Source organism: Neolamprologus brichardi, chromosome 10 (genome assembly GCF_056152115.1).
Source record: "Neolamprologus brichardi isolate AB-2024 chromosome 10, ASM5615211v1, whole genome shotgun sequence".
NCBI classification, from domain to species: domain Eukaryota; kingdom Metazoa; phylum Chordata; class Actinopteri; order Cichliformes; family Cichlidae; genus Neolamprologus; species Neolamprologus brichardi.
The window spans coordinates 27,345,094-27,367,569 of NC_142113.1; the positions used below are offsets into that span (position 1 = coordinate 27,345,094).

The 22,476-nt window shown below is 39.9% G+C and overlaps 1 protein-coding gene across 5 annotated transcripts in view; it reads left to right on the forward strand.

The window, feature by feature from the left end:
* Positions 1 to 22,476, forward strand: part of cadm1a (cell adhesion molecule 1a) — a 471,405-nt gene that overhangs the window by 412,411 nt on the left and 36,518 nt on the right. For 2 of the 5 annotated variants that reach the window (XM_006785090.3, XM_035905320.2), the window contains 2 exons: positions 2,312 to 2,404; positions 19,154 to 19,186. The exons of 1 other annotated variant lie outside the window; for it this stretch is intronic. In XM_006785090.3, coding sequence (XP_006785153.2) covers positions 2,312 to 2,404; positions 19,154 to 19,186 — 126 coding nt within the window. The remainder of the gene's footprint in view (positions 1 to 2,311; positions 2,405 to 19,153; positions 19,187 to 22,476) is intronic. 2 more of the 5 variants (XM_006785091.3, XM_006785093.3) reach the window with 2 other exon arrangements.

Here is a 22,476-nt window from a genome sequence, read left to right on the forward strand (position 1 = left end):
TAATATTTGTGCCTCAGCGAGATGATTTGCAAAGACTCAGTGGCAGAAGATTTCTCATATTGTCATAGCGAAGACATATCAGACCTAAAACACCATCTTTAGCAGATGAACAGTATCTGAAAGCTGTGTCCTTAAGAAAAAGAAAGAAAAATCTGTGAAGACCTGAGAGATGGATCTTGTCCTTCAGTTGATCTGTCAGCTGTTCACCGAAGCCTCATTAGAAGTGGTCTCAATGGAAGGTTGGCTGTTATGAAGCCATTATTAAGGAAGGGAACTGGAGAGAAAAGGCTGAGGTATGCCAAATTTCACAGAAACTTGTCTGAAAGTCAGTGGCAACAGGTCTTATGGAGAGCTGATTCTAAATTGGATTTTTCTTTTTGTTAAATCAGTGTATCCATGTAGCATCATCTTCAAAGCATCTGATTGGCATGACAGTGATCCAAAACACTAGCCAATGCAGTTAATGAATTCCTGGTTAAAAAACAAAACAATGGGACAGTAAGCAGTCGACGGCACACTATGTGGTCCCCAAAATGATTGAAACGGTTTAGGATCATCTGCACAGAGAACAGAGCAAAAGGCAGCCAACATCCAAAGAAGAGCTTTGAATGTCCTTCTAGAAGCCCAGAGAACTATTCCTAAAGACTATTGAAAGAAATGACAAAGTTTCCCTAAGAGACTTGAGGCTGTGTTGAAGAATAAAGGAGGTCATAGCAAATATTAACTCTCAAAGTGGTTCGACTTGCACAAACTCTGCTTGTGCCTTCAAGCTTTCTTCCATTCTTCAAAGTATAAAAAAACAAGTGTTGGCTCGAGACTTTTGCACAGTTCTGTATGTTGGTGTATTATCGTCAGTAGCTTTGACAAGAATTAAAAAAAACTGGTCAGTCTATTTTTCAGTATTCAGTTTCCTGCCATGTATCTAGTACACAACTCTGTCCCAAGCTCACATGTTCATGATGAAAAAACAAAACGATAAAATGGGATAGAAAGCAGTACACGCAGTTACCAGTTGCAACGGTGTGCTATTATTTAGAGCAAGTTAAAAGTAAACTAATAAAGAGCAAGAAAGTGTACTTGTTTTACACAGGTTTCAGTTGCAGTAGGATCTCTATGTAGGAACATATCAAGCGCAGAAGTTTGCCAAAGATAAACACAAGCTTACTTTTTAAAAATAGTTTATGAAAATTCATTTCAGTAAATATAATTATAGCAGCATACATGTGCCATCAATTAAAGGTAAAAAAAAAAAAGCACTATACAGTCTGTGCAACTGTTAAGCCGACCCTCCTTCTGTCTCCTTCACCTTTGTCTGCTTAACTTTCCTCTCCTTCCTCCTCTGTCCATAAACATTTCTTTCCAATCATTCTTATAACCCAATACTTCATTAAAGTGTAGACCAGCCTCCCTCCTTATCAACAGCCACAAATTACTTGTTTTTTCAGCACCTTTTAATAACCCCAACAGGTTTTTCAGCCCATTGCTAGGCAATCAGAGCGGCATGGGAGGTCTCTAACCATGCAGCAATCCCAGTGGCTTCATATCAGTGCAGCCCTGCCACTCCAACAGGGAAAATGTCACTTTGATATCTCCCCCTGGTCATTGTCAGTGTGGGGAGTCTAACCCAGCTAATGAAGTAAAAGGGAAAAAGCTGTGGGAGGAAAAATGGTCTGTGGTCAAAATCTGTGTTCTCAACGGCCCTGCTTGATGCCTTTCATTTGTTTTATATGTGTGTGTTGTTAATCCCCTCCTTCTGTTTTTGTGCCGTGTCATTTATTGTTTCAATTTCTGCATCAATCTTTTGCTTTTTTTGTTTTGGGCTAATATCATCAGCAACTTTGTGCTCTTCTCCTCTGAGAAATTAAGAATGCACAGGCATATTTATTTGTCAAAACTCCTCACTGCATAACAATGACAGCATAAGTACAACCCCAGCACTTGTTACTCATTAGACATTTAATCACTTCTAACAAACATGTGCTTGCTATCTTTCATGTCATGGTGTAATGCCTGTGAATAGACATAAAAGAGAAGAGTTCCCAACAAGATCTTTGATCATCTCATTCGGGTGGGACGAGATGATCTGTTGAAGTATCATCATTGTGTCAACATATTTAATGCACTGCGATCCAGCCGATTTATCAGGAAGTCTGCCGCAGACCTTTAAATCACCCACGCACGGTGGCACACAAAGAGCTGCTGGCCCGAGATAGTATCAGTAGTGTTCACAGTGACTTTATTTTATCTTCATGGCTTTTATACTTATTTGCTTCCCCGCTTTTGTTTGTCATGTATTTGTCCCCTCATCCAGATGCTCCCACCACTACCCCTAAATCCACCACAGCCACCACCACCACCACCACCATCATCACCACCACCATCTCCTACCCCGAAATAAATCAAGGTACAGTATCACCTTCACGCAACCTGTTTATCTCTGTGTGCTTATGATTGTGTGCGTGTCTGTGTGCGCTCATGTGCATGCATGCTGCCTTACTCCCGGTGCGCTGGATCCTTCCCTGTGTATTCCCATTTTTATTCCACAGTGGCAGCTTTATTTAGTCATGATGTTTTTGTCTTTTACCAAGTTATACACTGAAGCCATCATTTAACAGCTAAAACTAATGAGACTGAGGCTGCAACAGGTATGCACAATCCTCAAACAAAATGCAGTATTAGGATGTTAATCTTGCGTGTTTTCTTGGCTGTCAGCTCATCTTATGGAGTCTTAAGGAGTTGAGCAATCAAACTAGGCACATAGGTTCCTATCTATGTCAGACTTTATGGCGACATCGTGTTGCCTAGCAACCAACTAGCAGGGAGCTAAAATTAACCAATTTTGCCAAACCAATCAGGAGTTAAATAAGCCAAACATGGCACACAGGCACATCCTAAGCCCCCAAAGGTTCTTATCTATGTCAGACTTTATGGCAACATTGTGTTGCCTAGCAACCAACTAGCAGGGAGCTAAAATTAACCAATTTTGCCAAACCAATCAGGAGTTAAATAAGCCAAACTTGGCATACAGGGACATCTTGGGAATGTTCTTATTTACATCAGATATTATGACATCTTCATGTTGGATGGCAACCCATCATAACTCGGCTGTGAAAGCTATTTGTTGTCGACCCAAATGCAGATCATGGGAAGCAAAATGAGCATTTAATGCTAATCCATAATACAGGAACTTACTAAAGGATAACCTGAATGTAACCAAACTAAGAAGATAAGACTCAAAGAACAGAGCTAGCAATTAAACCAGAAAAAATTATAACCCTACACACACCCTACACCTATACAGAAGCCCAGCCCAAGGAAAACCTAAAATAATGAACATCAAATAATAAGTAAAATGCAAACAGGCCACTGGAAAGGAAATAATAAATAACACCATATACACTAAATAAATCATAGTATTAATTTCAGAGGGAACAAAAGTTGAACATAAATCACAAAACCACTAACAATAAAGAACTAATAGAAAACTTGAAAACAAGGCTCCAAATCCCAGGGACCATGACACAACCGTGTAGCAATGTGCTAACATGACCCATTTTTCCCGAGATGATCAGGAGTTGAGCAACCAAACTTGGCACATAGATACATCTTAGGACCCTGAAGGTTCCTTTTTATATCAAATATTATTGTCATCATGTTGCCTAGCAACCACCTATCAATAGACTAAAGCGACCCATTTTAGCAGTTATGCTCCGATATCACCTTATAAAAGCATTTTATTATTTCAATTTTACAACAACACAAATTTATACTGGCAAAAGTTGAATTATGCGTAATATCTTAAGATGCCACGTCACGTTAGCTGGCAACCAAGTGCGTTTTTACTTTTGTCTATGTGTAGTTATACCAGAAACACAGAGACGCCAAACAATACTGTAGCATGGGCATGCACTAGTAATAGTAGTGAGCTCCAAAAAATATCTGCACCATGGCCAAAACAGAAGCTACGCTAGCTCACACGGAGCTTCTATTCACCGATGAAGAAAGTGAGTTGCAGGGGGCTCGTGAAAGACATAAGCAGATGTTGTTTTAGAGCTACATTTTGAAAATACAGTATTAATATGCTGTCTTTCTGAGAGCTTTAGTCAGGATGAGACCACGGCAGACTACACAAAAGCATCAAGTTGATATGTTGCAATCCCATTTATACAAAAGAAAGAATATTTCCCACAATTTTATTCCCATCTGCAAAAAATCAAATACTTGCAGAATTTAGACAACTTCAGCTATATTTTTACTTTGTAAGTATGTGTGCAAGTGAGTGGGTGAAGATGAGTTTTGATGTTCAAAGGACAAATAGTAGGCCAAGGTTTAGTACCTCATGTTGTTTTGTTGTCAGTGGAAGTAACAGGTGGTCGTCACTGCTTGTTGTTCCCAAATCGTTCTCAGCAGGTATTCAAAAGAAAAGCCAGGTGCGTAAAAACATGTTGGAAAAGAGTTCATTTTTCAAATTAGACTGCTGCACCACTGTACTTTGCACCATCACAGTAACGTGACACTTCACTATGGCATCAGCTTAATTGGTATGATGTCAAGAGCTGGTGCAAGCAAACATCTATATGAAGCTGTGATAATGGTACATAAATAGTGGGATTACTATGACAATTCTGTGAATTCGATGGTTCTGTAGCATTTACTCACTACCTACACACGAGTCGCCTTTTATTTGAAACTCATCTCTCATTCAGGAAGTCAATTATAGATCATACTCTAGGTGGGTTGTGGAAAAAGGCAAACACTAGGGGTGAACAATAACTAGAACATGAGCAGTTGAAAATTAGACCCTTTTGAAATAAGCAAATTTTATCTCACTCTTTCAACAGCAGAACTCGAGGCTATTGTGACTATAAATCTCCAAAGGGTGCAGATAGAAAACATCACTTTATGCCTCGTCTCAGAAATCAGCCTGAGCTCCAAATGCAATCAAAGCCTCTCTGACAGACCGCTCAATTGGAACAAATCTCACAAGGCTGGCAGAAATCACAGGCATTGTGCTTGATTATGCCATCTGATTGGATTAAAGAGAATACCTATCTATGCAGGCTGATTGATAGCTCCTTTGCCTCAGATCAAGGAGTGTGGAGTCTGCTCTGGCCTGTTCTGATTATAGCAGTCCTGACTGATTCAAAGTGAGATCTGTGCTGCTTTGCAAAATAATTATGCTCCTGCTGTGAATAATAGATTTACTTTAAAGGTAAATAATAAGAACCGTAAAAAAATATTTTGCAGCCACTGCTTGCACAAAATGAGCAAATTAGTCAGTGAATTAAAAAAAAGTAGTAACCCAGGCCCTTAATTGCATCTTTGCTCAGTTCGGATCAGTCATGCTAAAACGACAGCTGGATGTAGCCATGTTTTCTTGTTTCTTCAAAACGAGCATCTTGAAGAACATCATTAACTCTGTGATGCTGACTTTAGAGCTCATGCCACTGACGGTAATTTGTAAAGACTGTGGCTTTATGTTAAGGGATATCTCGTGAATTTGTGACTGATTAGAAGTCTCCCGCGGGTGGCACGGTGGTTAGCACTGTTGCCGCACAGCAAGAAGGTCCTGAGTTCAATTCCACCATCAGGCCGGGGTCTTTCTGTGTGGAGTTTGCATGTTCTCCCCGTGTTTGCATGGGTTCTCTCCGGGTACTCCGGCTTCCTCCCACTGTCCAAAGACATGCACTTAGTGGGGATAGGTTAATTGGTTAATCCAAATTGCCCATAGGTGTGAATGTGCGAGTGAATATGAGTGCAAATGGTTGTCTGTCCCTGTGTGTTGGCCCTGCGACAGACTGGCGAACTGTCCAGGGTGTACCCCGCCTCTCGCCCTATGACAGCTGGGATAGGCTCCAGCGCCCCCGCGCCCCTGAAAAGGATAAGCGGATGCGAATGGATGGATGGATGGATAGAAGTCTCCCAATGGCAAGGAGGAATCACAGTAGGGCTGAAGCCAGTCCCAGCTGTCTCCCAGCTGTGGGCAAGAGTCACGGTACACTCTAGATAGGTTTCTGTTCTTTTGCAGGGATAAACCAGACCATTCACCCTCAGATTCACACCTATGGCCTATTTAAAGTCACCAGTTAACCTTGGGCAGTGTTGGGCAAGTTACTTTGAAAAAGTAATAAATTATAGTTACTAGTTACTTCTTCAAAAAAGTAACTGAGTTACAAGATTCTAAAAGTAATTAATTACTTGAAAAGTAACTAGTGCGTTACCTTAAAAAAATGTTGAACCCTCTGGGGTCCAGGGTATAATTGGCCATTTTAACCACTTTTGATGTTTCCTCTACATTTCACCTTTAAAAACTATTTACTTTGCCTTGTTTGGTATCATTGTTTTCAGCACAACCTCACGTGTCTGAATTTACAGTTATGTTTTCATTTTGACATACTGTACTAACACAATTGATCTAAAATCAGACAAAAAACATAAAATCTGAGTAGAAAAAAGTTAGATTTTTTACTGTAACAACCACAAACATGTTTAATGAATCATATTTCATAACTTTGAATGCAAATATAAATTGACAATTTTAAAATTATATGCACAAGTTTTGCAAACAACAAAGTTATTTGCAGCCATTTACCTTTTACCTTGATTTTTTAAATAACCATTTCAAACTATTTACATAACAATCAGCTGTTCTGCATTCAATAAGATGCCACACAAATTATTTGTGCCACTCCAAATATTTCTGTCCACTATAAAGGAGAACATCACAGCCTGATACCTGCAGGTCTGACAGCAGCAGGTGTATCACTCCTGTTTCTACCTGGAGACAGCAGTCACCTCATTGTTCTGACACACAACACAAAACTATCCACAACACTACACACTAACTACACAAGAAAACACATTAACTCCACACCCCAAACACACTAAACGTCACAAATCTCTCACATCTCAAAACTCGCTCTCTCTCTTTTTCTGCTCTCTCTCTCTCTTTCTCTCTCGCCGTCACTCCTAAAACTTCCCCCTCTTCCTAAACCACCAAATGTCATGTTGCCATATCATTTTTTGATTGGTCAACATGGTGCATTTTTCCACCAACACGAAAGGGCAGGTTCTTTTTGCTCATAAGCAGAGAGTGCTTGCTAGCGTTGTCCTTAGACAGTAAACGTGACGAAACTATTCAGGAAAAGCAGGCGTATATATTGTTTATCATGACTCTGGTTTTACGTGGCCTATCAACACAATTTAAAAACTGGTATCTGTCACCTTGTTGCTTTGTCATCTTAAAGTGGTCATGTGATTGGCTTACCACGACTACTTTATTCTTCCTCAGTCAAACAGCAGCACTCATGCAATTGTTTTGCCACCTTAGCTCCAGGTGTTGTGCCAAAAAGTGATTGTCGGGCAGAAAGTGATTGCCGTCCGCGGGAGGTCACGCAGCTGCTTAAAGCTGTAGCACCCAGATTACTTACAGCTACTTCCGTGCAACTGATGCGGTAAGCTGAAAACAGCTTCAACTGTCTGTTTGTTGAAAAATAGTAACGGACCGCACGGCATTTTCTTGTTAGTAACGGTAACGGCGTTGTAACGATAGAAATAGTAATTAGTTAGATTACTCGTTACTGAAAAAAGAAACGGCATTACTAATGGCGTTTCTTTTTTCAGAAATTAGTAATGCCGTTTCTTGTAACGCCGTTATTCCCATCTCTGACCTTGGGTGCATGTGCGGGAAGAAATCGGAGCAGCCCGGCAGAAATGGGAAGAACGTACAAACGTGACAGTGGGGACATTTTGGTGATTCGTCTGACAGCAACCTGTGTGGTGATTGCATGGACTACATAATGCTTATTGCAATCGTTTTGCTTTAAATCAGGTCACTTATTGATCTCCAGGTGAACTTACTCAATACAAGGAAGGGTAATAAGGAAACATCAAATATCTGCTTTTGTTGCACTGGGATCATTTAAGGGTTTGGGTTTGATTTTTTTGGTTGACTGTTTGCATGTTGACAACCAGTTTGATTGCCTGATTTTTTTGTGTCTTGTCCTCTTGAATAAGAAATTATTGAGATATATGATATTGATTGGCAAAACTACACAGTCAAGATCAAAGTTGTATTAAACTAATGTCTAACTCTTTGAAAACTATAAATTTATTAAACAGCAAAATGCATTTTATTTTTCATCTTGGAGAAAATACAACAATTTTCAAAATAGTCAATATGCTGGGTAAGATTTTTATAATTCAATTCCAATTTATTTTCACTAGTCAGATGAGCCCCGATGTGAGCAGGCACTTTGGTGACTGCCTTTGACAGGCAGAAACATTCAGCAGAACCAGGTTCAGGGAGGGGAAGTCGTCATAATCAGTCTGGGATGATTGGGGGGAGATAAGGCACACTGTGGAAGAGAGCCAAAGATGAGTAATAACCAATGATTAAATGCAAAGTGATGTATAAACACAAAATACCTGCTCGGCTAAACTCAACTCTACTTTTGGTTGTTTCAGTTTTGGTCATTTTCCATTACAACTGAGTATCACTTACGCGTCATTATAGCAACACAACAGAAAGCTAATGACGTCATTTGTATGCAACACAAGTGCATCACAACAAGGGAGGATGTTGAGGCGATTGTATAACCGCTGCTCAGTCCATGGACCACAATGTTGGGCTTCAAAAGTTGCGATTTTGATTTTCAAGGAGTCACTCTCATGAGCCATCAAGTGATGCCACTGGCTGGCCAATCGGTGGCATGCAGTCTGGTGATGTTACACTTTCGGACTGACTCAGATGGCTTGGGACTCTGGCCGAGTAGGTAGTAAAAAAGTACACGGGACAGGTTGCAACCACCTTCTGAAAACTCTAAAACTGAGTCGAGCTGAGGGGAGTAGGAACAGGCTGGAAAAGGGCTAATACAGAGTGAGAGGTGAGTGAAGAAGAAACACTCAGTGGATCATGGAAGGCAGCCTAAGAGAAAGTGAATGTATTAAACTATAAAATTAAGAAAGGTTATGCATGCTTATTATGAAAAATATATGCAATATAACATTTATGGTGCAGGTGCATCTACGAGAGAGAATAAAGGGAGCTTTCACTGTTACTTTAGACTCTTAACAAAAGCAGGCTCAGCTGTGATCGCATCATGTTGGGTATTTATGGGTGTGTATATGATTCTAGTTCTCATTTTGCCTTCCACTTTAATGCCACCTCTTAATAAGAAGAAAGAATGTCTGGAGAAAATCACACCCTAAACAGACTCTCACTGAAAAAGAATTATGATCATTGACTGTCTGTGCAGTAAAAAAACAACAACAGAAAAAATCTCTGTACAGTATATTGGCAAGTTATTTCAGTCCCCGGTGAGCAGAACTTACGTTGAGATGCGTGGGCTCCACCTGATAAAGCCAACCTCACGTCGGCAGGGCCAATATTTTCAGGTTGAAACAACCCACTTATAGTTTCTGCCAGATGTCCTCTCTTTGCTTTCAACTATCAGGGGCATTCCATTATTACTGTGTATATAGATTGAAGGCAGCAGACTCATATGGCCATAATACGCTCTGCCAGTTGATTTCATTTACCCACAGTGTGCCGCACAGATCAGAGACCCACTGCCAAATGAATCTATCAGAGTGGGATTGGATTTTTTTTTTTTTTTAGCAATTTCCCATTAGAAGGACAGAAAAGAGAACTTTAAAAAATCTGTTAGAGTCCCACCACATGGCTTTTAAGTGCTTGGCAGGGTTTAGAAAGTGACATGGGAAAATGACTAAATTACTGTTTTCACCACTAAATAAATTTCTAAATGGAGATATCTTGCTGACCAACTCCTGCAATTAGGATATAGTAGTCACATGACATTTTTATACTTATTAAACCCTTTTCAGGAACTGCTTCTTCTTTTTCAGTAACCTAACTTATTTTCTATAATGCTTAGCTAGTTGTATTCTTCTTATTGTCAGTGTCAGGGCAGAAGAAAGCTTTTCCTTGAAAAGTAACTTTCTGAGCGGCACACTTTCCTCGGGTGCATTAGGTTCATAATAATAGTCACGGCCAAGAGAGATGAAAACTGACCTTAAAACCACAAATGTGCTGCTTTATTCAACATTATGATGTCTCCCATCAACAAACTATGGCTAATCTTTGCCTAATTCAATACAGCAACAAATGAATAATTGTTCCTTAGCCAGGAATGAAAAATATGCATAATAAATGTGTACCTACTGCAAATAAAACAATCAGGCGGCAGGGTAGCATTATTTTTAATTGATGAAAGACCGTAAACGGCGCTGACAACCAATTCATTTAACCCACACTGTAAACAGAACATACAACAAAACCGGCACGGGGAGGGAAAGGAAACAAACATTCATTACATTTGTCAGGGTCTTAAAATACATAAACACCATCTGGTGAAGTGACTTAGAAATTTTATGAATTTAGATGTGCCACCATCTATCCTAACCACTTACACATCCTTACATAGTAATGCACTGTCACATACTAATGTGTGGTATTGTTACCACTTTGTTCAGTTTGAGTTCCTATCCATTTTCAAATTGGAGCCAGCCAGCTATAACTAATTTGATTAAGGTCAATAGCAACACAATAATTGACGTCATGTGACATTAGAGCGCCTCAGTGGAATTATAGTGCTCAGTATCATTGAAAACAGCAGTCAGGAGCCCAACATAGCTTCTTAATGCGAGAGTATATTGTCTTTTAGAGGTATTACTGCATTTTATAGTGACCACAAGGAAATGAAGGTTGTAAAGCAGGGCCAGGAGGTAATCAGGTTGCCACAATATCTGAAAAGTATCACCAGCAAACACAGTTTTGCAACCTTTCATATTGCAGCTCCTAAAATAAATGCACAAATTATGTCAATAAATCCTGTATTTCTATTATTGAATTAGTGGTTTTTGTCTAACACTATTGGATCGAAGCACCTGGGTTTTTTAATCCAGAACCTACAGCCGTGCTATGACATACAGTACATGGACATAGGTATGTAAAACGAGATGTCAAGAGAGGGGCAGATCTAACTGAATGGCCTGTCAATCACTTGTTTTTAGCCATAGAGCGTATCCTGTATCATCATGCTTTGTAAAACTTGGAATGACCATAATTTACAAAATAAACTTACTTAGAGAATATTCATGGATGTAGTGAAGGAGGGTTAGTGTGGCGGAAGAGAGTAATGGAGAACGGAGGATAAGCCACTGCAGCGAGACTAAACTTAAATGGTAAATGGACTGGTTTTTACCTAAATATTGATCCCATAAACTCATGAGAAGCCTTTACTGAGGACAGATCAGACTGGCATTTACCAGAGACTAAAGGACAGGAAGGCGTGGTTCAAACTACAGACAATGACCCCAGTTGCCATTTCAAACAAAAAGCAGGTTTAAGGCATTCGAACATTAGCCTCACTTTTCAGACCTGTAAACTACTTACTGTCTGTATAGCCTATATCAGTGGTTCCCAAACTTTTTTTGCTGGGCCCCCCTTGTTTTACAAGAAAAATGTTCGCGCCCCCCCTCGTGCGCGCGCGCGCACGCCCGCAAGAACACATCCTCCAACCACACACACCCATATTTTGCTCCATTGCGGTTTATTTCACACCTCAAACATTTAGTAAACAATTAAGCAAATACAAGTAATCTGCAATAAATTACTGGTAGTAAGAAAATAAACTAATAAAGTCTTTTACGCTACGTCCACACCTACAGGGTATTTTTGAAAACGCAGCTGTTTCGTCCACACATAAATGGCGTTTCGAATCACCGAGAACGGAGATTTTTTAAAACTCCTTTTTTGCGTTTACGTGTGGACGAGGAATACAGAGTTCGTCATGCAAGGTCAAAGGTATGTGCCTTTTTTCACGTCACGCTGTGCGCCACGTTATTGTTTACATGAGATGAATTGCAGAATGGCAGATAGAGAGTTTTACACGCTTACATACACACACGCAGTTATTGTCCCTCCATTTAGAAAGGCAGAGGCTTCACTTGTAATTATTTTACATGTAGTTGTTTTTTTTTTTTCTTTTCCTGTGTAATAATATTCAACATTGCTATCAATACATTTTTCAAAAAAATGCCTCTGCAAAATGGGTTCAAAAACATAAACAACTGTTGGATGCTGTTTGTCCGTGATTTGAACCGGGGAACAAATTGTGGCAGGATCAGCCTGATATTATTTGTATCCCACTGTAACTTTACTGTATAAAGAGCTAACATCTCCAAAATGTCAGGAGTAGTTAGTCATTACAACAAGTGTTTGTGAACTACAAATCAAGAATGTGGGATACTGTTTGTCCGTGATTTAAACAGCCCAGCGCTGCTCCCGACGAAGGGAAAACCAATCCTGCAGGGAGACCTACCTCGGCACTTGTGCAGGTGAAGCCAAAGGGAAGATGTGCTTCACCATATTTTCTAGTCTTTGGCTTAGAATGAAGTTGGTTTGGAAACATATTCAGCTATGCTTCATCTCCTGCTTTGCGTTTGTGTGGGCGCCCCGTGCTAGCAGTGTCCAAGCGTTGTTTTTTTGTTTTTTTTTCCCTTTTCATGCCGCGCCCCCCCTGCAATGGCTCTGCGCCCCCCCTAGGGGGCGGGCCCCACACTTTGGGAACGTCTGGCCTATATCATGCTAGAATTCAAGCCTTCTCTTTCCTCTTGCCCCAAACTGGTTGTGACAAATGACTGCTCTCGGTATGCCAGAGGTTTCTTCCTGTTAAAAGGGAGTTCTTCAGGGGATCATGATTGTTGGGCTGTTCTCTTATTCTTCTTTTACTGTGCCACATTAAAAAAAAATCCAAATTTGAATTAATCAATAGAAATAACAATTAGTTGTTTGATTTTTCTTTTCTACAATTTTCAGTGGTAGTTTGATATAACTTTCTCAACATCATACGACAATATTAAATAATGATAGCTTATATTTTCTAGCGTACTTACTCTGGCTGAGATATAGCATGGTAACATGCTAGCAGTAAATTAGCTATAAATTTAATGTTAACTAGTTTTTGAAGTTCATCATAGGTAATGTTTTATTTGATATCTAATTAATTATAATTATAATATTATTTATAAAAATACTATTTAATTAGTAGTAAGCAAAAGCACAATAAACATTTAACCAGCCTGTAGTTTACAGCAATGGCAATGTCTTTGTGAGGCACAGCACGCTAACATGATAGCAGTAAAAATATTAATAATAATATTTATGGTCTTTAACAGCCTTAAAATTGGCCATAATCAAGGTTGATGGTGCTACAGGGTTTCTCCAGTTATTTCAATTAATTGTATTGTCGATGTATATGTGTCAAATTTCATGGCAGTGCATGTGAATCACTAACAACTTAATTACCAATGTGTACAAAATGTCATGGTGTTTGTTCCATTTATCAATTCAGTTCAGTTCAATTCAATTTTATGTATATAGCGCCAAATCACAACAACAGTCATCTCAAGGTGCTTTATATTGTAAGGTAGAGCCTACAATAATACATAGAGAGAAAAAAAATCCTAACAATCATATGACCCCCTATGAGCAAGCACTTTGGCGACAGTGGGAAGGAAAAACTCCCTTTTAACAGGAAGAAACCTGCAGCAGAACCGGGCTCAGGGAGGGGCGGGGCCATCTGCTGCGACCGGTTGGGGTGAGAGAAGGAAGACAGGATAAAGACATGCTGTGGAAGAGAGACAGAGATTAATAACAAGTGTGATTCAATGCAGAGAGGTCTGTTAACACATAGTGAGTGAGAAAAACATTTATTGTAATGCACTTTCACTCCTGGGTTAAATTTGTGTCTGTTCCAAGAAGAAAAAAAACAAGTGACCAGAAACCTAAAAAAAATAAATGATACAGATCACTATAATACTATTGTGCCTCAAACTGACTTTGGAAAAAAAATTCCTCCTGGATTTTCCATTGTTCTCCAGCATTCAACTGTTATTACAGAGCAAAATCTTTTGTTGAAAAGAAAGAGATACAAGTTTCTCTATCAGCAGCGCTCCACGGGGGACGGCAAAAGTCTGGGAAATATAGGAAATCACAAACTAAAGCCACAGTAGAGAAGCCAGGTCAGTGGATCCAACAAAAAAGTAATCTAACAGCCAGCGGGGACACCCAGCAGCATGTTGGCATTTTTCTGTACTGCAGGGTTCCCCCTAATGCATTTCTACCAATATAATTATGATTGGCACGCAGTTATCGCTGCATGTTGAGCTGGATTTCGTGTCACAGTAAGTCACCAAAGGGCTTGTGGAAATCATGACAACTAGTCATGAAGCCATGTCCTCATCATGTCTCTGAATGTCAGCGAGGACACTGCCGATGTCTCAGTTGACCTAAAGCTAGAGATGGTGAAAGAGGGCTGCTGGAAAGAGAGGCTGTTCAAAAATGTACAGGCAATCACTCTGCAGCAGACATACTGAATGGTCCCACATGGTTACCACCCACAGTGTAATGAGGGTTAGCAGGTCAGGCTGCCTTTCTGTTGACTGAGGCTCGCAGCGACACAGGCTTCATTTTACATTTGGATGCCAGTGAACACCAGTGCATAAATCTCTTCTCCGGTGGCAGAGATGTTTTGAAAAGAGGCTATTATCATCTTTTGATCTAACCCTTCATAGGAAGATGTGCTCTGATCTGCTGCTGTTGCTATTATACTGGAATGTATAAAATGAAAATAGTCGAGCCAGTCATTTCCCTATTTCCTCCTACTATACAAATACTTTTCCCCCCTCTGCTCTCTCATAGACTCATGAAATGTCACCAGTCAATTAAAAAAATGGGATCTATATTATTCTACAACTCCTTGTTTCTTTCTGTTTTAGGAAAATATAAGGCAGATAATAGTACAGCAGACCTGCCTCCACCTTCTCATCCTCATAAACATTTTTTAAAGAAATGAAAAGCCAGCGTAGTGTGACATTTGATTTGGTTTTATTGTTAAGAAACTGTTCATAACAGGTGTAGTCACCACCATAAATACAGAAACCTTAAATAGAAAATTACTCCCTGCTTCTGGGGGCTGCAGCCATGTAGAACATTTACCAAATAGACTGCTGTGAGAGAGACGCTGTAAGGCTGAGATATGCCATTTAAAAGAGATCCTAAGGACAAATCTGTCCTCCCTGTTGGCTTTAAAAGAGACAAACTGGGAGACACATGAGTCAAATGTGTTGCTGGATGGAAGAATGCAACAGTCAGCTGTTAGGAGACATGCATCTTCACTCACTGTCATAGTAAATATGTAGGTTCATTTATGCAGTTTTTCTTGTCCGTGTCAGAGCCTGGATTTGGATTTTGAATTTCTTCACCAACAGTCAGCAAAAATGCTTCTGTGACACTTACCAGAGTCTAAAAAGATGTTCCAGAAGCCACTCGAGATGATCAGAGTTCGAGGCATCAGGCAGTTAAACCTGAGTCTTTACCAACAACAGACTGATTCTGGAAAAAGTTTGAATCGGTGTATGTCCTCTGCTTGTCAGCCGCCTGTTTTTCAATTCAATTCAATTCAATTTTATTTATATAGCGCCAAATCACAACAAAAGTCGCCTCAAGGCGCTTCATAGATACAGAGAAAACCCCAACAATCATATGACCCCATATGAGCAAGCACTTTGGCGACAGTGGGAAGGAAAAACTCCCTTTTAACAGGAAGAAACCTCCGGCAGAACCAGGCTCAGGGAGGGGCGGGGCCATCTGCTGCGACCGGTTGGGGTGAGAGAAGGAAGACAGGATAAAGACATGCTGTGGAAGAGAGATAGAGGTTAATAACAGATATGATTCAATGCAGAGAAGTCTATTAATACATAGTAAGTGAGAAAGGTGACTGGAAAGGAAAAACTCAATGCATCATGGGAATCCCCCGGCAGCCTACGTCTATTGCAGCATAACTAAGGGAGGATTCAGGGTCACCTGGTCCAGCCCTAACTATATGCTTTAGCAAAAAGGAAAGTTTTAAGCCTAATCTTAAAAGTAGAGATAGTATTTATTTATTTTTGCTAAATAAAATAAATAAAATAAACTCACTGGTCCCTAAAAATAACCATATCTTAAGATTACCAACATTTTCCACTACCAGAGATTTTTGCAGCTGTCTACCTGTATGACATTTTACCTAAAATGAGCATTTTTCAGACCTTCTTTGTGCCTATTTTGAGATGCCAGCATTTCCAGAGAGATTTGCACTGCATTTTTATATAACCCCCCCCCCCGCAATAATACTTACACACACTAAGCTATTTAAACTTTTACCTATCTCCATGTGAATGTGACTCAAACACCATAAATATGAGAGCATATAATGTGTAAGTTTATAGGGGTTTTTTGCCCCTACAACACTATACATAATGTGATAAGCATGATATTTGTTCACTGCTCTGGCGAGACGAACAGACGCTGTTGCTGATAATGCAGACACTCCTGACTGAGCCGTAAATACAGACGCAATGTGGTGACTGCAATTCAGGAAAGATTTTCAAATTCATTTTTGAGCACAGCCACCACTTTTTAAAACAAATTTGATCAAATGTGACTGCTGATCGTGTACTTGTCTCTTTCCATTATCCAGATAGGAGCTTGGCCTTGTTAGCCTGAAATAACTGCCAAGTAGCACTTGCTTCGTGAAAGACTTTTCTAAGGTCTGCTAACACTTGTCAACAATCCTTTTGGAACTCAGACAACATCAAAAGAACTATTGTGCAACTGTAAACACCACTGCCCAAACACTCACAATTAGTGAAATAGGATCCTGCTTGTCATATTTACGCCAGGGTATTGTTTTATACCTCCTAATTCCTGTGGAAAGCAGTGTCATTCTGTCAACATATAACGGTGTAAACCTAATTGTCACTTCAGAACTCATACAGCATCCTTTTGGTATGACAGGATTCTGTAATCAGGATCAAGCAAGTTTATTGTGTGGGGATTTTACGCTTTCGTTTGTTTGTTTGCAGCACAAAATGAGATAGCTGGGTAATGCACGTCCACATTTAACAGTCTACCCTACTAATCTGGCTCAAAGAATTTCAGCATCCAACTGCAAAAAAAGCACTATTTTGGTCACTTCTGTGGCTCATACTAAGGCACTTAAGGGCTGTAACTTCACCAAATATGCATTGTCAGTCTAATCCCTGGCCCAGGGCGTTATTTAGCACTGACATGTCTCAACTACTCAAGGAGAACGGATCCTTTGAGACTTCAGTAACTCTAAGACGGACTCACCTTGTGAAATTGCTCCCTGTATCATAGCTTCTGGCAGCAGAGGTGAGGTGTGGCATTGGTCTATTGTTCCCTGCACATTAGCACCGAGCACAAATCTCTAACTTTCAATAACATCTATCTGTATCAACGCCTTACAGGCCCTGTCACATGTCCCTGCAGAGAGAAAAGACCAAAGAATTGGAAGTGACACACGGGAACAAAACTGTCCTGCTTCAGAATAATCGGCTTTTCATAGTCAAGGAGGGCCTAAACTTTATTGTAGGGTTACTTCTACCACACGAGCACTTCACATTCGCAGAGCGGATACAGAGTAGAACTTATCTTTTGATTGGCTACACCTGCGACGGACCTCTATAGTCGAAGTGAGACACAGAATGCACATACTTTCATTGATTATTATAAACAGCCAGTGTCTCAGGATGCTCTCTACAAATGGTCCACATGTAGTATGTTAGACATAGAGAAGAGATTAGGGGTATGTTCTGAAGTCAAAACCTTAAAATATTATATGAGTAAGACTACAAATCTTCTCAAATGTAACACACTGAATCTTTTAAAACACACTGCAGTTGACATAGTTAAAGACATGTAACTGGTAGTTTAAATGAGAGTGAACTGTTTGTTTTCGTCTCACCAATTATACAGTGGGGTGTAGCTGTCTGCTGTGTGCACTGAAGCTACACCAGCTTTGGCTGTGATTTGTCTCTGTTTTACACAGTGGCTTGGTCTAATGTAAAAGCAACCTAATCAAAGCAGCCAGCGTTGCTAAATGCACTGAGTTGATGGATCTCAAATACTGAGTTGCAATGGCTTAAGTCATTGAAATATTATAAATCTCCAGCTATCAACTGAACTTAATAAGCCATGTGAAATGTCTGTATTTACTTAACCAAGAGCTACGCATAATATACACTGTAAATATAATTTTCCTGTGAAATTCTATTAGTTACCATGATGCCACCACATTTTTCGAAGTTGGATAATGCAGATAATGTTCACATTTGATAACGTTTTTTCCTCTCGAGCTACACTGCTGCTGACCAAAACGGTGAAGTAGTCATGCTTGATAGCAAACGCTGCACAGCAGGGCAGGTGTAACATCTATTGAGACAGCGCTTGTCAGTTTATCTAACAGCATCTGAAATCCTCTGATGGCAGACTCAAGGATGTGCGGCAGCTGATAATTTATGTAGCATTTTCCACAAAAAGAAGAAAAAAACTGCAAGCTGACACCCATCAGTCCAAGTTTTACACAGTCCCGGCCAAGATCCTTTTAGCTGTATTTACTAGTAGTGGAGCTAAAATGTAAGGTCGCCACTCTCACGAATAGCAACTACAGGAAAGTGCATTTAAATTTAAAACCTGGTGTTGAAAAAGCCTAAAGTGATAAGAGTTGGCTGGTGATAATTTGGCTGCTGAATCGCATCCAATGCAGAGTTATTTCAACAATAAATTCTGTTACTTTGTTTCTGCTTCACTTAACTATTTGCCATATGAAACATTGCCTTCATAAAGTGCTGGTGAAATGTTTTCCAAGTCACAAACTGATACATCAAGACGGCTGCACAATTATTTCCCCTCGATAGTCTTTCATTTCTGCACACCAAAGCTGCCAACAGCACACGATAATAGTCTCTTCCATATCTCCTCGAGCAGTAGCCACACTCCCCTCTGAGTCGAACGTCCAGTGTGTGCAGTGCAAAGTGTATTTTTGTGTGTGAATGCAAGCCCGTGTTTATCTCTGCACTGCCTTTGGTTCCCTTTGATTTCCCTTAAGTCTTATGTCTTTTGTCATGTTCTGGTCTTCTGAATGCTTGCTTATGGGTGTCATTTGTTTTCTCCCCCTGCCCTGCTCCCTCCCTGCCTCCCCCACCCCAATTCTTCTTTATTTGCATGCTGTTCCTCCTGTTCCACACCTCCCTCCACAACTGCCATGTCCTCTCCTTGTGTGCTCAGACACTGCGCCCAGCACTGAACCTGCAGCTCATGGTTGGTATCTCTACTTTCCTCCTTATGTCTCTCTTGCTCTCTCTTTTTTTTAACTTGTATATTTGTCTTTGCAGCATGTCTGCTTTTACTGTTACACAACAGACATTATTGTGCCAGGCTGCCCAGCCTGGAAATGTCAGCTTTGTGCTGTGTGTCAGGTTTATGTTGGCCATACTGAAGCAGGTACCAGTCAGGCTGCATTTTACTTTAATTGCAGTTATGCTGTCAAATATATATAAAAACCCTTCTAATTCTTCTTACTTCAGCTGCACTTGCAAAATGGTTTCACCAACTAACCAATTACAGTGTTTCCCTGAAGGTGCCACAGAGGAATATAACCCACACTGAGGCCAGGGCTGATTATATCTGCAGCATTAGATGATGCTGTGTGTTGGGGCAAAAATAGACCTAATTTAGTTGTTTTCATTTACTTGAATGAAGATGATCCACATCATTTTCCAATTTCGCCTAATTTGCAGCCTTTTTTCATAATTTCGTGGCTCCAGTTTCATAATTTGTGGAACCAAATTCATGAAGGCGTTATCACGAGCTTTCTGTTAAGCATGTGTTCGTTTTGCAGAAATTTGAATCGCACTTCACAGACTTCTAATGACCATCTTAGAGGGCTGAAGAACAAAAAAAAAAGAGCAGCAGACCTCTGCTGACCTGTTTATGGTAATTAAGTTTGTTGAATAATTTTATGATGGTTTCAGTCAAACTGAAAAGGAGTCAATAAGACAAACAGCTGTTAAAATGTTGTCAAACCAACATTTCTTTTCTGTTTTCAACAGCATATTTGTATGAAACACATACAGTACTGTGCAAAAGTCTTGACTCACTGCTTATTTCTTTACACAAGCGTGAAAGTCAATATTTGGTATGACCACCAGGAATAGTTTTCCAGTCTTCTTTGTTTGGGATCATTGTCCGGCAGAAAAAAGACGTGGCTCCCGCTGAGACACTTTCCAGATGGTGTTGCACGGTGTATCAAAATCTGACGGTACTTTTATGCATTCACAATTCCATCAGTTTTGACAAGATCTCCACCACCAGACTATGACTGAGCCTCCACCGTGTTTCCCAGATGGCTATAGACACTCACAGCCATCTCTAACCTCTCTCCTGACCACTTCCATATGTAATGTCAGTTTGAACCAGAAATTTTCAATTTGGGTTCATCACTCCAATGCCACTGATTTTCACTCCATGTCTTCTGTAAATTGGCATACCTCAGCCTTTTCTGCATGTTTTTTTTTTCCTGAGAATGACTTCTTGACAGGCTCCCTTCCACTGAGACATTTTCTGATGGCTTCAGTGAAACGGAGATGGATCATCTGAAGAGCCAGATGCATCTCTTACATCCTGTGTCAGGTCTTTCATTGACGTATTCCCTATTTTTAAATGGAATAACTTTCAGATGCTGTTTGTCTGCAGTAGATAGCTTGTCAAGTTTCCTCAGATTTTGTTTAACGACACTGCACGCCATGCTGGGATTATGACAATATTTCAGCTAATAACTAATCAGCTTGCTGGTGCTGATTTATGCCTGCCAAACTCTGTTGTCTTTGGCCTTTTTCATAGATTCTACAAAAGAATGCAAACAAATGAATGCTGTCAGCGTTAATCTTGCTAAAATGACGTTAACCGCATTAAGGTGGCAAATTCTGTTAGCAAGTTAGCGCAGATCGCCCCGTGCGTGGGGATGCACGGCCCTAACGCTTTAACGAGCTAACAGCGCTGACACTGTGCAGCCCCACGCACGGGGCAAGCCGCGATAACACGCTAACGGAGATTTAATCCGGTTATGGTGTTAATGTAATTTTAACAAGATTAACGCTGACAGCACTAGAAAAAATATGTGTTTTTGTTATTTTAGGCTAAGTTAAACTGACTCTTTGCTGAGTTATCTGTTGTGTTTAAAGACTATTGCTATTCTTCTGCATGAATGAATATGTTAAATGCCTTAAAAAACAAGAACAACATTCCTGTTAAAATGCCTTGTTACAAGGACTGGACTGAAAAGTGAAGAAGCAGCCAATGTTCAATGAAAGACCTCCAGAAGCCTGGAGATTAAACACTCAAGACCATTTCTAAACAATGACAAGAAAGTCTGTTTCCTTATATGATGAAATGAATTGTGGTTCAAGAGTTTTTCACAGTACTGTAAGAAGTGTTAAGTTGAATCAGTGCAGTGGTATCAGTATGAATATTATAGTAACTGTATTCAAATTAAGAAGGGGATTTGCTACATAAAGGCAGCCATATTGGATGAGGCATTCAAAGACCCGTTTTTGCCTGCAGTGCTCGATAATCCAGCAGCTGGAAAAAGACATGTCAGACAGGAGGTTTTCAGGAAAATATTGATTTAATTTTCATGAGTGTTGGGTCAGGGGTCGAAAGGTCAGAACTCTGTGTTGAACTAATCCAAACTTTATATCCCAAAGGGGAGTTATGACCAGATTTTCTGTATTGGTTTGTGCCAAGTAACAACCTACAACATACAGGAAAAAAAAGGAATTTCACCTTTAGCTGTAATTCTAAATGTTTCTGGGGGAACTTGACGAATTTAATTACTATCGTTTGTTATTTTGATGTATTGCACACCCCAAAGGAAGCAGAGGCTAATCCATATCAGAACTGCTGCTCTTTTATGTTTCAGTTATGGATTTAATTAGTGAAAAGTAGGCCGACTGTTGGATTTCGCCACATCTGAACGCGTAGTCATTGACGTCAAGGTCTATAATTGCTTAACATTCTGCATTAATCGCGATATCTAACATATTTTTGTAAAATGATGTCTAATGTGACCATGATGTAGTCAGATTTTTCCAGGTGGGATTGGGGGGAGATGAAGAGCCTCCCGACTCGTTGGTGTCCTCTCTCAGCAGCAGTGACGTCTGCTTCCTCTATATGATGCTGAACACTTGTGTTGAAGAGACCACAGATGCTTTGTCCTCCTTTTTCAAAGATGTGTTTTTAACATTTATGAGTTTTTGAATGGTTGCCCCAGATGTTCATCCGAGACCGCAGTCAGTTTTTAGATGTTTGCAATTAACTGCAGTCGTGCATCATTAATATAAGATTTGTTTACTGGTAGTTTTACATTAAGCATTAAAAATCACTTCAGCAGCTTCAATTTAGTCATTTTTCTGATTTAAAATAAATGAACAGAGAGTCTAAAATTACCATTGTGTATGAATTTTAAGTTTAAGCAGAGGTCAAAAGTTTCCTCCAATATTTATTCCTTCTCACAAGCCACCCTGTAAATAATCTGCATGGATTCCTGCCTA